This window comes from Sitophilus oryzae, unplaced genomic scaffold (genome assembly GCF_002938485.1).
Source record: "Sitophilus oryzae breed Bouriz unplaced genomic scaffold, Soryzae_2.0 scaffold_882_pilon_pilon, whole genome shotgun sequence".
NCBI lineage: Eukaryota > Metazoa > Arthropoda > Insecta > Coleoptera > Curculionidae > Sitophilus > Sitophilus oryzae.
Genome location: NW_022147508.1, coordinates 1,786,597 through 1,804,202, shown reverse-complemented (window position 1 = coordinate 1,804,202; position 17,606 = coordinate 1,786,597). Strand labels below are relative to the sequence as shown.

Genomic DNA, 17,606 nt, shown 5'->3' with positions numbered 1-17,606 from the left:
TATATACAATAAAACATAATTTTGTAAAGTACCGCAATCACTCATGCGACTATACATATATTGTCGCAGGATGTGTCCTACAAAATTGACAATAATTATCACGTTAATTACGTTGAGCTATATAAAAGATTCTCCGATAGATGCCCCATATTTTATTGTGAAATATTGAAGATGTTACTGTCACTTTTAGTAACACTTGTTGGTTTCTACTTTGTTTGTTCTGAAAATACACTACGTAAGTACTATTATTTCTACTTTTTATCTAGGTGAAACTTTCAGTAGTTTATATAAATATTTATAAGCATAAAACTCCATACAACCATCAAAACCTACCGCAGATGGACAGTTTCAAAAAGCTTTAATACATATTTCTTTGTGCACATTTCTTAACAATTCTGTTTTCTTTTATTCTATTTGCCACTGACTTCATTTTACAATTTCCAAAGTTCTCAGATGTTGTTTTAGTTGTGGTGAACACTTTCTTACTTTTATTGACGATATTTCCACATCTTAACAGTTTGTGACTTAATAGTTGTGGTAAAATATCCCAATTAGCAAAATCCTATATCCTAAAACAATTCTTCAATGTTAGCATTACTTTTCCAGCATCTTCTGTTTTAGTACTAAAATGGAAACTAGTCTCAATCTCCTCTCAAGTCCCTTTTCAAAATTTCACTTTCTTTCTTCTTATTACTGGGTGGGCAACTAAGAATGGACGCTGTATCAAGAATGTCGAGATATATACAGGGTGTCATTGAAATGGTGTAAAAAAATTGGGGGGTGATAGTACTCCTAAAAATAGTAAAAAAAGTTCCTATAAGTATAGGGCAGAAAATACATATTAAGGAAGTTAGGGGCACTGAAAGGGTGAATATAAAAAACGGTTGTCTTAAAATTGTAGGCTTAAAAAACGAGATAAAATTTCGAAAAAAAATCCTCTGCCATAAATTTTGACCCTAAATCAAATGGTGGTACTGAAAAATTATTTGGAAAAGCGGAAAGGGTAGTTTTTGCAAGGGAAGGGGGCTGTTTCGTGAATAACATTTTTGAGGTTATTTTTTTTTTGTAACGTGGGTTACCATTTTTTGAGAACTACATACTTTTTCCTATAAAAAAGATACTCTTGTTGCATATCGCCCAGAGCGATGGTTTTCGAGAAAATTATTGAAGAAAAATTATTGGTTCAAAAGTAACCAAGTAGTTATCAAATAATTAATTGAAAAATCAAAATTTCATAATTTTTAAAACATTTTATTGCTTTAAAAAACGAAATAATCCAATTACCAAAATTCCTTATTAAAATAATGCATTCCTTAATTCATTCATAGTAAATGTTCAAAGTGACCACCATCCATTTCAATGTAGACATCTAATCTTCTTCTTCACGTTCTGCATAGGTACCCTGTGGAATATCCTTGGTGTTGTCCGAATTTGATTGGACCAGTCAATAATGCGTTGCCGTAGTTGCTCTTCACTATTAATCGCCACTGAGTAAACCATTTTTTTAAAACCAAAAAAGTTTATTTCGTTTTTAAAGCAATAAGATGTTTTAAAAATCATGAAATTTTTATTTTCCAATTAATTATTTAATAACTACTTGGTTACTTTTGAACCGCCATAACTTTCATAAGTTTTGTGTTGATTAACTAGTTAGAGCAATCTTTTTGCTTTCAATTTTCTCGAAAACCATCGCTCTGGGCGATGTGCAACAAGAGTACCTTTTTTGTAGGAAAAAGTATGTAGTTTTCAAAAAATGAACCCACGTTGCAAAAAAAATAATTTCAAAAAAATTATTCACGAAACAACCCCCTACCCTTGCAAAAACTACCCTTTCCGCTTTTTCAAATAATTTTTCAGTATCATCGTTTGATTTAGGGTCAAAATGTATGGCAGAGGACTTTTCTTCGAAGTTTTATCTCGTTTTTTAAGCATACAATTTCAAAACAACCGTTTTTTAAATTCACCCTTTCAGTGCCCCTAACTCCCTTAATATGCATTTTCGGCCCTATACTTATAGGAACTTTTTTTAGTATTTTTAGGAGTACTATAACCCCCCGAATTTTTTTACACCATTTTAATGACACCCTGTATAGGGTGGTGACAATTTCGATGCTCAACATTGGCAACTCAGAAACTATATTCGAGAGATACGAATTCGATTAAATGGGACAAAAGTTGCGTAATTAGATGTTTGACAAACACCTATGAAGAACACCTCGGTATCTTGATTAGTTTCGGATTTATGTAAAAAAAATGAAAATAATTCGTTTATTTTAAATGACAATATCTTCAGAACTATCGTATCTATTGCAACGTAAGTTGGTAGTTTTATATTTTTGATCCCGGCCAATTAAATGCCGTTTTCAGAAAATTTCTAAGCCTAGATTTCGCACAACAACAGTCAAGTTTTTGTTTTCTTATGACCGCCATTTTTAATTTTAATACTATTAGATAGAGCAAAAATAATCTATACAGGCAATATTAGGATTAATGATATTAATGTGCCAGCTCAGATTGAAATAAATCCAGAAACTTCTAGCCGTAAAATAAGTGGCTATATAGTGTTGTATAAGTGACTTTTATGTAGGGAAAATGATCAAAAAACATAAATATCAGAACTTTAAATTTAAATGTGTACCAAATTTATATTTTTTTACATGCTGGTGATCACGAGAGACGGTTACAATTTTGCAAATGGTTTCGGGAAAGCGTTCAAGACCCTTTATCTAGAAAAATATTGTGGACGGATGAATCTTTATTTACAAATTCTGGTACATCTAACAGAAAAAAATCACATTATTATGTAAAAGAAAATCCTCATTTAATTAAAGAAACCAGACCACAAATAAGATATTCTTTGAACGTCTGGGCTGGCATTCTTCACAATAAAATTTTAGGTTTTGTATTGACCTGTATTGAACTCTACTATACAATTTTTATGCGTCCAGTATAAAAATTCAAAATGGCGGCCATAAGAAAACAAAAACTTGACTCTTGTTGTGCGAAATCTAGAAGGCTTAGAAATTTTCTGAAAACGGCATTTAATTGGCCAAGGTCAAAAATATAAAATTACCAACTTACGTTGCAATAGATACAAGATGCCAATGTTGAGCATCGAAATTGTCACCACTCTGTATAACTACATCTGTTACAACAGACAACAGGATGTAATTCTGGCTATTTACCAACCAAGCGAAGGCAGACTATCCCCTTTCAAAATGACTATGTTGTCAGGCTCATATAATAGCGGAAAAGCTCCCACATATTGGGGTACAGGGTACGCTCTCTGCGTGGTTCGATCAATATTATTAAATGGAATAAAATTGGATATATGTTTATTTTAAATCTATAAAAACGTTTATAAAACATCACCATGATAAATTAAAGATGATTCTCAAAAATGCAACGTTGTTTAAATCAATTTAGCCTTTATCCATGCCTCCATTGTTGTAATAATTTAACTATTTTTTATAATTCACCAAAACAATTAGCTTTCTGATCGACTTTCCGGAACTCAAAAATTTCAGCCATTGTTTTGATTTTTTTGTATTGTCATTCTAAATAAGTAAATGGAAATGCCTTTAATTTTTCGAAGTATTGCAGTTTTTTAATTGCATAAAATATTAACAAACAAATCATAAAATAGATATGACTTTATATTTTGTGGTTCTTTATTAAGTAGTTCTCTCTTCTCTAGGTACGTATAGTAATAATTATTATGCGGAAAAAATATTTATGATTCTTTCAGTTATAATTATTATAACTGAAAGAAGCATAAACATTTGATGCATTAATACCACAGAATAATACTATACTAATTTGATGTAGATCTCTTAACTGGTGCTTATGTTATAGGCACCAGTAATATTAAGCTATATTTCTTGTAAATTAATAGTTTATTTGTCTCAAATTTACTAAAAAATAGATTTGTGACCAAATCATAATATGTTCTTAGATACATTTTTACTGGATACTAGACGATTAAATTGAATAGATTTAACGAAAATAACAGATTAACAAAAAAAAAAAGAAAATCATTATAATAAAAATAAACTATAAATAAAATAAAAATATTTAATATAATACCGTATTTATAAAATATAATTTCTATGTATGAAAGACAAAATAATATTTAAAATTGTTAATATCAGATTTACTTTGATATAGTCTGTCCAACAAGAGGATGCTTGACAGTGACAGTTGCGTCTTGCGTCTGATATTTTAATTCTTACCTAAATTTTTTTTTTTTGGATGTTGTCTGTCGAAATATTCACTGACACGTTGAACATACTACAAAATCCTACATGCTATATGCTATATTATTGGTATAACTAACTGATTCTACTGAAAGTGTATTTGAAAATGTGGATAATATTGTTACGAATGCTTCTTGCCTAATAAGTAAGCGTTTAAGTTTTACCTGCTTTTTGGAAATAAGGTCTATATTATGTAGCAAAGTATCAGATTCATCCGTTGCGAGGTCGGAAAACAAGAAAATATACGTACAATTCAACGGAGTTCATCTAAGGCGTCATTCAAAGTACTTTTCATAACTAGATCTCATTATGGAAGCACTGACTGGTACAATACAAAATTAGAAGTAATATTTTTGCTAAAAAAATCATTCAGCAAAAAAAACTATGACTGAACCTGTCTGGTGGATAGGAATTTGGTCAAGCTCTAAAATACGTACCTATGCTGGCCATAGACAATCTAAATTTACCATCGTAAAGAGCCGCAACCTAAAGAACCTTTAGTACTACTTATGGATTTTTCCATCGGCCAAGAGGAAACAAACTTACCGTGGAAAGGGCCAGAAATTTACTTATATTGCCTATAAATATAATTTACTAAATGGAGAAAAACATCCAAGAATGGTAGAGGCCGCTAAGAAAGAAATGAAAGAAGATATGCATACGTTAGGCAGTCTTAGGCTGTCTAGGCAGTGTTAGCGCCTCTTCTATTCAATATATTCATGGCAGCACTCTCTATTATAGTGGACAGCAAACTGCAGGAGAGAGGTTTCGGCGTTAGATACAGATACATGGATTAGATACAGACACGACGGCGGTCTGTTCAACATAAACAGACTCAAAGCAAAGAGACGTACAAAATTCATCACAGAACTTCAATACGCTGATGACTGTGCTCTAGTTGCAAATACGTTACAGCAATTGCAAGAAATGTTGAACACATATGCATGGGCATGCGAAGCTTTGGGACTTAAGTTGAGCATCGATAAAACTAGAATCATATGAACCCCCCCGGAAAATCACAACAATGCTATAAAAATCGGAGAAGAACTATTGGAATATGTAGCGGAATTCAATTACCTCGGCAGTTTGATTTCGGAAAAGGCCAATATCGACTTTGAAATTCAGCACAGGATTAGCAGGGCCTCAAGAGCTTTCTGGAAAATAAAAGACAGGGTTTTCTACAATCATGACTTGAGCACAAAAACGAAACTTGCAGTGTACCGAGCAATAATAATTCTAACCATGTTATATGGAAGCGAAACCTGGGTGCCGGCCGTACCGCCGACACATGAACGCACTAAACAAGTTGCAACAGAGACATCTTAGACAATTCTTAAGAATCAAATAGTTCCATCATGTCTCAAACGTATCGGTCCTTGAAAAAGCTAACTGCGAGAGTATTGAAGTCATCATTACAAAGTCCCGCTTAAGATGGGCTGGTCACATATGCAGAAAGTATGAAAACCGCATACCAAAATCTCTGATTTACGGTGAGCTTTGTAGACGGTAAGAGGAGGCCGGGTGGACAACTCAAAATGTACAAGGATATTTTCCACGAAAGCTTAAAGGGGATTAACAAGCAGAATGAGTGGGAAGAAGCAGCTCACAATAGAACGGAATGGAGAAGAATTGTAAACTCAGTTAACAGCGACAACCAAAAAGTAAAGAGGCAACACAGCAATGAGATTTTTGAATGTCCGGAGTGCGGTAGTATCCGTGTATCATCACATCACGTATCGGGCTTTTCAGTCACAGAAAAGCTCATGAAAGAAAACGCCTTGCGTGACCTGATGCGTGTCAAATACTCGTCAGCGAGTATAATGGCAGAATGTATATGTATGAAAGAAGATATCGATTTCGAAGTAATAGACTTGACTCAATGAACGCAAGATAAAGAAGAACCATATGACAAGATTAAGGATGATTTACCATTATCAGTCTATTACGTACTATAACAGAGGCCACTCCTCGGACCACTCTGACTCTAACTAGCTTAAAAAATGTTCTTCTGTTTTTTTGTAATGTTTTTACAGTTTTGAAATAAAAAAATTATAAGATTAAACAAACTTACCTAAGTGAAGTTTGATCATAATTATATGACCGCCTCTTCCGAATAGATCACTATGTAGTTCACTCTCTCACCGTAAGGTGGAGCCACGCATTTTAAAGCCAAACAAAAAATTGTGTCGATCCAGACCCTTTCCCGGAATATATCACGCCGGGCCGCCTTCAATTCATTACTTCAAAGCCGGAACTGTTGCGATAGAATAGATCACGGGTTCCGGGAGGGAGGGAGTGATCTATTCGGAAGAGGCGGTCATATAATTATGATCAAACTTCACAAAGGTAGTTTGTTTAATCTTATAATTATATTTCCCGCCTCTTCCTCTTAGATCACTATGTAGATGTTCAAAGTAGAGCAACAGTTTTAGTAAGAATAAATAAAACCTATCACTAGAAAACTTTATTTATTCTGCAAACAAACAAAAAAAAATATATATATATATATAAATTTTAAAGAAAAAAACTTCCCTAGATTATACTTTTCTAGGCCAACTTTTACACACTAAATGATTATACTTAATAACAAATTGTCCTTAATAGTAAATTTAAAAATATATATTTATATTTAGCGATTGTAAATACTATATCTAGGAATTCTAAGGTTGTATTGCTTATTGCATGACAATTATTGCTTGCGCAAAATTATCAGGGGTCATTAGAGGCCTGTTAAAAAATTTTGCAAACACTTGAGATGACTCGTGCCACCCTGCTATATTACGTATCGTATCGATGTCACCCCTGTTAATAGCTGCCAATATGGAGGCGTGTCTGGTACTATGCGCCGTAAAAACAGATGTATCAATTCCACTCTTATTTAAGACCCAACGAATCCACCGACTGATAGACTGAGCGGTTGCTTCTTTATGGGGTTTTTTGTAAGTGAGGAAAAGTCGTGACAGTTTATCTGTTTGCCTTGTTGCGGTTCTGTTTAAGTAGCACTTCGCAGCACATATTTTGGTTCTTTTTTTTTTTTTTTTTTTTTTTTTTAATTATTAAAAAAAAATTTTTAATTTAAATAATTAATAAGAGTTGGTATTTATTGGGAGCTGTTGTCTTAATTCTGGCTGGAACTTTTATTTCTATTTCTATTTCTATCTTTTTTTTTCCGATATTTGGATGTTTCGAACTTCTATTAATGAAAATGTTTGTACTCTGTGTGCCGTTATCAGGGCCATTACCTTCGATAATTTACGTGTCAACATTTCTCAACTAATTTTTTCATTAGGGTAACAAGTCCCTACATAATCTAAAACTAATGTCGGATTCCATGTTACATGGTACTTGGGTAAAGGTGGTCGTTTTGGTAAAATTTGGTAATCACCCTTAAAAATCTTTTAATTTGATAATCTTCACCGACTTGTGGTGATATTAGCAATGCCAGAGAAAAGCGTACAGTGTTTACCGCTATAAATGTTTACCGTTTAGCTTTTTTTTTTTTTTTTTTTTTGTGATTGCAAAAATACCACCATAATTTTAACCCATTTCCATATTGTTTTATCGATGACTCAATGTCAAAGATGATATTAACACCTCAATAGCCTCTTCTGGAACCTTTCTAACGATCATGTCCTGCCGGATAAGAGACCTGCTTCCAGGGAAAGGTTGGTATATAGAGCATGGGGTGTCCTATCAATGGATAGTTCTAATTGAGCATTAGGAGCAAAAATTAATGACTTTTTGATAAGTAGAGACTGAAATAACGGACCAGAGTTGACTTGGCCACCAGGGAACCACTACGATACCCTCATCTTTATCTGCAATTATTTTTTGCAGGGCAGTAATTATTTTAAGCATGAAAAGTATAGTTTGCCCATGATACTATAAATGCTCAATAATTTCAGCCCTAGGATCTTTAAACTAAGAAGCAAATCTGCTACACTTTGCATTAATTCTGGAAGCAAATAAGTCAACTTCCGGCGTTCGGAAATTACGGCAAATATTTTTGAATCATAATTTGCAATCGTAAATCCAGTTTCAGTATCTAGGCAACGAGATTCTTTATCAGCACTAAAATTTTCTTGTGACTTTATATAAGAAGCAAAGATAACTAAGTTGCGCTGTTCACACCACTCCCACATTTCCCTAGCAAGACTGTTAAAATGTGGGAACTGAATGCCACCCATTCTGTATATATATGAGATAGCCATAGCGTAGTATTGTCTATCCGCAATAATATTTCACAATTAACAAGATTATTCGCAAAACATTTTAGCCTAAAAAATGTCGCTAAAAACTCTCGCTAAAAATAATTTATGATTACTTTTATCTTTTTTAGACCAAAAAACCCCGACACTTATCCCCATTACAATAAACGCCCCAACCCGTGAGGGAACTATGACTGAAATTTCTAGTTTACGGGTAAAACTATGAAAAGTATTTTTGCTAGAAAGGTGATCTTTCCACCACATAAGGTCAGTTAAAATATCAGAAGTAATTTTATTCCATGTTTATAAGACCCATATGACTTTTTTAGAGCTAAATTTCCTCTTTCGCTATTTTTGGTATAAAGCCAATCATATTTGATATCTGGGCCAGCCGCAATAAAATCCCGATCAATTTCGCAAACTCTCGAATGGTAAGTTTAACACTATTTTCAACTATCAACAGTATTAAAAAAAAACTAAGTATTTAATATTAATACATGGAACAAAAACGCTCTTCTCCGAATTAATTATAAATCCTAAATCTAGCAAAATTTGCTTTGTAACAGTTATATTTAATAGACATTCTTCATAAGTACGGCCCATTAATAGAAAGTCATCAATATATAACACCGATAAAACTTCGTTCCCGTAAGTAATATAATACGGGTTTCAGCAGTTTGGTAAATAGATAAGGCGCTGTATTAAGGCCGAAAGGAAAACAAGTGTATTCATAAAGTTGCCCAGGAAACACAAATCTCAGATATTTACGATGCCGTTGATGTATAGGGATCAAGTGGTATGCACCCTTGAGGTCTAAAGATTCAAGAAACATATTTTTAGTTAAGAGTTTTTTGACCATTTTATGATCCTCTAATTTAAAATGTTCTGTTTTAATAAACTTGTTGAAGGTTTTTAGATTTAAAATTAATCTAAATGATCCGTTCGGCTTGGGTGTTAACAAAAAATATTTGAAACAAACTGATTGCTTTTGGGATTACATCGCTGAGCCATTCAATCAGATCCCTTGTGTGTGCTCCCCCCCCCTTCTTTACGAAATGCTGTTAAAGATTTTTCTATTGCCACTAAAGCGGCTCTCATTTGGTTTTGTCGGTTGCTAGTCTTTGATCTCAATTCTTGTGGTGTTCAGTGGGAACTGCTAGAATTTCTAAATTAAGTTTGGGAGCACTTGTTTGAGACTCAGATTATTAGGAGGAGAATAGTTTTTGCACAGGTAGGAGAGCATTTCGGCGTCGAGTCCCTCCTATAATATTTTAAACCAAATTTGAGAGAGAAAGGAGTTTACAACATTTATATACATATAACACATAAATTTTTACTAAACTCGTTAGCAAAACAAAAAAAAACGGTTAAAACATAAAATTATAGGTTGAAATGCAACATCTCAAAACTTGTTGGCGTTAACACATGCCAAAACTCGTTGGCGTTAACACATGCTAACCTGCAGAAAGAAAAAAAAATATATATATATATATAACTTGTGCTCTTCAAAATATATTGACATAAAGTCTGTTCAGTTAGATAATAGAATTTTGACAGACGACGAGAATTTTGAAAATTCTGGATAGCGTAAACCCATGCCAAAACCTGTTGGTGTTAACACAGGCCACACCAGAACACCTTATCACTGAGTGCGCCGAGACAACAACCATTCGTGCCATGAACTTTAGTACGTCTGATGTCGAGGATGGAGAGCTGGCCTTTGTGGAGCCGTCTCAGATACTGGCTTTTGTTAAAGCCCTGAGACTGTATGATGAGTTATAACTCGTTATAACTCAAGAAAGGGAAACACACAATATATCTATCAGGTAGCGGTGATTAAATCGCCTCCTAAACATTCTACATTCTACATCACAGGCCAAAACTCGTTGGCGTTAACATAGGCCAAAACTAGTTGGCGTTGACACAGGCTAAAGCACGTTTGCGTTACTACATGCCAAAACTCGTTGGCGTTAACACTTGCCAAAACTCGTTGGCGTTAACACATGCCAAAACTCGTTAGCGTTAACACATTCCAAAACACGTTGGCCAACACAGGCCAAAACTCGTTGGCGTTGATACAGGCTAAAACACGTTGGCGTTACTACATGCCAAAACTCGTTGGGGTTAACACAGGCCAAAACTCGTTGGCGTTAACAATATTAACTGTGCTAACAAATGTAATGTGCTAACAGGTGTAATGTACCAACTCTGTACTATATTAACTATTGCCTATAACGATATACTTATTATATATTCTTAGTCATAATCAACTAGGATTTTAACAATAATTGACATATCACATAGACAAAAACTTTTACTGTTCTAGTTAGCAAAAAACACAAAAAGTTATAGAATAAAATTAGAGGCTCATGAAATGCCAATATCAAAGCTCGTTAGCATCGTATAAAATTAGAACTTGTGTCAACCAAACCCGTTAAGTAGTACTATCCATTGTTTCCACTTACAACATTGTTAAGCGTAATAGTCTACAGAGTGTAAAAAGGAAAATATTTTCAGGTACTCACGTTCCGAATCAGAAGGTCCATAATTTATAAGTCCAAAAGTTATAAATTGATGAGTAACATTGTAAGGCACTTTGTCATCTGTAGTGTAACACTAGTGTTCGAATCCACTGGTTATCACTCGCGTCCGATTTTTTATAAATGACAGACGGTGACGCGACGTGGTTCCACTCACACGCGAAAGAATAATGAATTGAAGGCGGCCCGGCGTGATATATTCCGGGAAAGGGTCTGGATCGACACAATTTTTTGTTTGGCTTTAAAATGCGTGGCTCCACCTTACGGCGAGAGAGTGAACTACATAGTGATCTAAGAGGAAGAGGCGGGAAATATAATAATACTATTTAAGAAGATGTTTTTATAAATTACCAATGTTACCATAACATTACGTAATATTACCGATTTATAAATTACCGGTAATTTTACATCACTAATCATAGCATATTTAAAAATATTATTTCTTAGATTTTTTTTTATTTCATTATAAATATAATTTTGGATAAACCAACAGAAACCTTATTTACGACTTTGCGGCTAGCTCTATGCGAATATTGAATATTGCAGCTATTTTAAAATAGAAGATGTGTCGTTTGCATACCAATCAGATTTACATTGAATTCGAAATGCAAGAAAATCCGAAAATGGCTTTGTGAATGTCGACGTTTATCAAATTTTGATATATATATCTCTCTCTTTTAGAGTAAACTGTTCTAACTGTTTAGACAGGTAATGCTGAGGGGTGTCTCACTGTCAAAATTGTCTATTTGAGAATTAATCTTAATAGAATATTAAAATAATTAGAATAAACTTTATAACTAGAATAATTTTATAAATATATTTTTTTTTCTTTAGCATCCTTTCTCCATGTATGCAAACGAGACGACCAACATTTATCTGAATGTGTAATAAAATCTATAGAATATTTGAGGCCATACTTAATAAAAGGTTTGCTGATCTAATGACAATGTTCATAATAATAGAGGTAACCATTTTAGGAATTCCTGAGTACAACATTCCTAGTTTAGAACCATTAATTATGGAAAATTTCTTTTCAGACGAAACTCAAACTTTAAAAATTGTTGTTAATAATGTAAGTGCGTATGGTTGCAGCAATTTTACTATTAGTAATTTAAGGTAAAAATGATTTTTGTTTAAATGCATACTATTCGGATACACTGTTTTTTTATTTGCATGTTTAGTATAAATTTACTCAACCATGAGGTAATTATTGATGTTGAGATACCACAACTGATGATTGAAGCTCAATATACTCTAGATGGAAAGATTCTGTTGGTACCTGTAAAAGGAACTGGAAACTTGGAAGCCAATATAAGTAAGTTCATTTTTAAATATATATACACATTAAAAATAATAATTAACAATAATTATATACAATATAATGAAAAAAAAATACAATACCGGATGTCAAAAAAATTGTGGCAGAGGGAGTCATTTCTCTACTTGTTGATTCAATAAATTTGAAATTTAGGTTCAAAATTAAGGGTGATTCAGGGCGATGGCACGTAGACGTTTATGGAGAACTGGTGATAGAGTTTTTTGAAAATTTGGATTTCTACATACAGGCACCGGCTTCATTTTTACTAAAATATTTACAGCACTACAGTGTTACCGAATCATTCGACTTTTTGAATGATTCGGCAACAACGTGGTAGCATCTTTCTTATTTTAAGTGGAACTCCCAGTATATTATTACATTTGTGAAAACTACTTTCATATCTCATAATAATTTTTCTATTATACTAACCTATACTATTTCAAACAGTTTTTAAGATAAACAAATAAAACATGTGTGAAATTGACAAAAAACATGATCGTCAATAAGCATTGGCAAAATCATAAGAATTAAACATTTTTAAACTCGAAATTTGGGTTATAAGTTAACGAAAGTCGATATATTCAATCTGTCTAAATAAACCAATTGGATATTACACAGAGAGAGAGCAAAAATATTATTTATTTCCGTTTGTTATAAAGTTACTCAAATCTTTGATATTTTTAATTCAACCCTATGAATATTATTCAAAAAATTAAAAGACTAATAAAATTGCCTTTCAACGATATATCATGTTCCTATACCTAAACCTTCCGGTTTCTTAAATAGAGCTATTTAAAAATTAATAGTTCTATTATTACAGTTTCATTTCAAGATTTTCTATTTTTTTCCTTAATCTATAAACCAAATTTCAGCTTTCAATATATTATTATATTATTTGTATAATGTATTGTATTCTCTTTTATTTGTTTGTTTGTTTACTTTACCTTTGTCTACAATTTGTAAAATTTTTGTGTACTGCCCATTGCCACTACAGGGATTTTATTGATGTCCTATTACCTCTGATCTATTACCTCGGTCGTTTGTCTTATCCACTCCATTCTTTTACTTTATGTTAAAAAATATGTAATAACTGAATAATTAAAATTATGACATAAAATAAATATAGATATTTTATAATTTACAATTTAAACTTTCAGCTGATATAGGCGCAAGAGCAAAATTAAAGGGCGAACCTTATGAAAAAGATGGAGATATATATGTGAGACATCGTGAAATAAAGTTAAAGGCGCGAGTTGGAGGCGGATCTGTTCGTTTGAAAAATCTTTTCAATGACAAAGATAAGGTTTTATGTAAGTATAACGAGTTTCTAAAGTTTAGAATGAAACAGAAATATTCTTTATTTATTTTCAGTGACTATTATCAATGACGCTATTAATAGAAACTTACAACCCTTCTTGGATCAACTGATGCCCATTATCGAAAATGCATTAGGTAGAGTGTTTTTAAATGCCGGCAATGGTATCATGGAATCGTTTTCATTTAATCAGTTGTTTCCCAAATAATTCATCTATTGTTGGCAAATATTTGTTTTATTTAAAACGTACATCTTAAAAAGGGCCTGGTATCAAAAGCAGACATGATTTACAAATTGTCAATTATCAAGTATTCAGTTTCTTTAAAATATATTTTCTTTGTAGAGTTGAAACTGCAAATAAATGAAATCTTTGCTTTCCAAAGTAAAAATGTTGTAATTGATAACCACTCCTCTGCCCATAGCTTCAATTCTATCGGTATTGATAATCACTAGTGATGGGAAAAACCGATTAATTTCAACAATCGAGTACTCGAGATTCAAGCGATGGCAATAACCGACTGATCGCTCGAGCGAAATATCACTCGTATTTAAAAATACGGTTTTTCACCCGTCGCCGTCGTCGCTTGTTGTAAGTACTCGTTAACGCCAAGCGCCAAGCAGTAAGTTGCGTGCGCAGTGATGAATGGCAAGTAGCAAGCAGCGAGCGATTCGTCGATCTCTTGACGCTTTATTTAGTTTATTACAAAGCATTGTCAATGTAGGTCGTAAAATTTTGTCCCTCAGATACGCAGCGGATAAATATATAATACGGCGTCGTATAAATTTGCTACCTGCAATGTATGTAGAAAATTCGCTCGGCTTTTTATCGAGTACGTCACATTAAAATCGGATTTCAATTTATTTCATTCTAGTGTCGCTTGCGTTCGTCGCTTGGCACTCGTCACTTGCATCGCTCGTTCATAATCGAGCGATGTCGGTTATTTCAATAATCGAGTACTCGAGCGAGTTTTTGCTCGAGTTATCCCATCACTAATAATCACTGACAAAACTTAATACTATAGGAATAATCCAGGGAAGTGCTGACATTTAGCGAATTTCACTAATTTTAGGAGACAATGGGATCTAAAGTCTACTAACACTAGGTACATCTTTATTGGACGCTGATCAGATAAATCTTGACAATATAAATGTTCTCTTTGTTCTGCTAACAGTAGGATTTATATCTATTGCGGAATATTTATATTAACATAACCTTATCATGTGACCTGCATTTCTTTCACCTTGTTCTTTTATAAATTATTATATAATATCATTTAAAGTAAAGTACTTTAAGTTAACATCTACTTTTTGCTGCTGAAGATAATCTGGACAAGGCTTACTTTGTTTACGCGGAATCCAAACCGCGGTTCTCAGCCATATCATTTTCAATGTTTTACGGATTATGGCGTACCGACTATGACGTCAAAACAGTGGCAGGAAGACAATGGCTGAGATTGGTTCGAAATTGCGTAGAATGGAAGAACCAAGAAGAACCCTACAGTATACATCCTTTATTGGACTTATGAAGCTTTCAATAGATTAAAGCCGGGACCCCATTAGCAATACGCCATGCCACGCCACGTGTAGCGACGTGGGAAAGGGTGTATAGGGTGGGTCAAATTCGACACTTTTAAAGGGAAACACCTTTTTCTAAAGGAGATAGACGAAAACTAATATCGTTGTCTGGAGCTGAATTTTTACCAAAAACATTATGGTAAAAACTGCACATCGGTATCTGTTACCCTTTCGGAGTTACGGGGTGTTTTTCAAAAATGTGCATTTTTAACAAATCGCTGTAACTTTTTTGCTATGGAAAATTTGGTATTTTTATGAAAGCATTTCCAAGCACCTTTCTACGTAGAATTTAATGGTGTAATAGTATAGAGGGTGTTCCTTAATGATATGCTAATATTTAAGGGGGTGATTCTTGGACCCATTTTAAGAGAAAAACTTCATATGAATGTATGTCCTACACATCTTAGTTTCTGAGATACAGAGTGGTAAATTTTTCTAAAAAAAATGCATAATAACTCTGATTTTATTACAGTTTATTGGACTTATGAAGCTTTCAATAGATTTAAGCCGGGATCCCATTAGCAATACGCCATGCCACGCCACGTGTCGCGACGTGGGAAAGGGTGTACAGGGTGGGTCAAATTGGACACTTTCAAAGGCAAACACTTTTTTCTAAAGAAGATAGACGAAAACTAATATCGTTGTCTGGAGCTGAACTTTTACCAAAAACATTATGGTAAAAACTGCACATGGGTATCTGTTACCCTTTCGGAGTTACGGGGTGTTTTTCAAAAATGTGCATTTTTAACAAATCGCTATAACTTTTTTGCTATGGAAAATTTTGTATTTTTATGAAAGCATTTCCAAGCACCTTTCTACGTAGAATTTAATGGTGTAATAGTATAGAAGGTGTTCCTTAATGATATGCTAATATTTAAGGGTTGATTCTTTGACCCATTTTAAGAGAAAAACTTCATATGAATGTATGTCCTACACATCTCAGTTTCTGAGATACAGTGGTAAATTTTTCTAAAAAAAATGCATAATAACTCTGATTTTATTACAGTTTGTTGAGTTGTTGTTACAGACATCTTTATGAAACTTCATACACGTCTTCTATGTATCAAAATACCTTTTTGATGTTCAAAGAATTTTATTTATTTCAACCAGTGTCCATATGGGTTTTACATTGAATATTATTGGAGAAAAAAGTGGTACACCACTAACTTTTCAAAATCTCCATTCATTTGGAAACATTTTTTATCTCTTAATTCCGACGCATAGTTTTTGCTTAAAAAAGTTAAAGTCAGTTTCCTTCAGGGTCAAATGGCTGAAAATCTGATCCGGTGATTGTTGTGTGGAAATCATTTCTGAATCAGCTGGAAGGAAATTAAGAAATAAAACATTTTTTTTGTATATCAAAATAAGCATTTTAATGCAGGGAAAACGTGTATCAAATATAACATCGGAGGTAATTTGAAAAATAAAATACAAAGTTTTACCACCCTGTATCTAAAAGTTAAGATGTTTAGGACATATATTCATATAAAGTTTTTTTTAGAATAGGTCATTATTTGTCATTAAGGAACACCCTGTATAATGAAGTTACACATGTGATAACGTGAGATGGCGTGGCGTGGCATGGCGTGGCACATTGTTAATGGGGGCCCGGCTTTAAAATTCTTCCTTTCCGCAAACGCATTACAAATTGAACGTATTTCCAATATAAATCACTGAGGTGCACATGTTCGTATCAATTTTGTACAAAGTACTGGACAATTCGTTAGGAAACATTTTACTAATTTAATATGCTTTTTTTTCATTTGAATGTTTAATCGCTGGTTTGCAAAATATATTAGATTATAAGAATAATTATCATCAAGGCGAATTTTCGTGCGCTTTATTTCCGACGATACGATGATACAATATTGACTTGGTAGAAGATAAAAACTTTGATTGGTTAGAAAATTCCGTAACTTTTACATTTATTGCATTCACGTGCTAAAAGCATGAATTCTTTAGCATCAATGTAAATTCTACCTTCATGCTAAAAATATTCGACTATAACAATAATTCACAATACAATTCCAATTGTCATTTTTTGTCTTCATTTTCATAATGATTGTGTTTTTCTTATCGAACCGTGAGTTTTTCTTATCAGTCATTAATTTTTTACCGCTATTATATACCGGGTGAGTCTTAAATAAGTGCAAATATTTTCAGGGCTGGTAGATTTCGATAAAAGAAACATTTTTTCCCTTTACCGTTTTTCAAGTCCAAAATACCCGAAATATTTTACTTTGAAAATTTCCAAAAAAATGATTTTTATTTAAATTTTTAGAACCGTTAGATATTTTTTGGGTTTTTTTTCTATTTTGTAAATTTATCTGTTACGGTTAAGGTCCGATGTCCGGTTAATATTGACATTACCCGGTTAATCTCGAGAATAAGACA

The 17,606-nt window shown here is 33.0% G+C and overlaps 1 protein-coding gene across 1 annotated transcript; it reads left to right on the top strand.

Moving 5' to 3' along the window:
• Positions 1-156: 156 nt before the first annotated feature.
• On the top strand, positions 157-13,928 carry LOC115890579. Its single transcript, XM_030910850.1, has 6 exons — positions 157-235; positions 11,839-11,931; positions 11,982-12,120; positions 12,186-12,319; positions 13,480-13,632; positions 13,694-13,928. Exons 1-6 carry the CDS (start codon positions 172-174, stop codon positions 13,843-13,845), a joined length of 735 nt encoding a protein of 244 aa, XP_030766710.1. The 5' UTR covers positions 157-171; the 3' UTR covers positions 13,846-13,928.
• The last annotated feature ends 3,678 nt before the right edge of the window (positions 13,929-17,606 follow it).

What these genes read in the sequence shown, in the direction of transcription:
- LOC115890579 (XM_030910850.1), top strand. Translation starts at nt 172, where the DNA reads ATGTTACTGTCACTTTTAGTAACACTTGTTGGTTTCTACTTTGTTTGT. An exon ending in AAACTTGGAAGCCAATATAA is followed by an intron (nt 12,320 to 13,479) that starts GTAAGTTCATTT and finishes TTAAACTTTCAG; the next exon opens with CTGATATAGGCGCAAGAGCA. An exon ending in TGACAAAGATAAGGTTTTAT is followed by an intron (nt 13,633 to 13,693) that starts GTAAGTATAACG and finishes ATTTATTTTCAG; the next exon opens with TGACTATTATCAATGACGCT.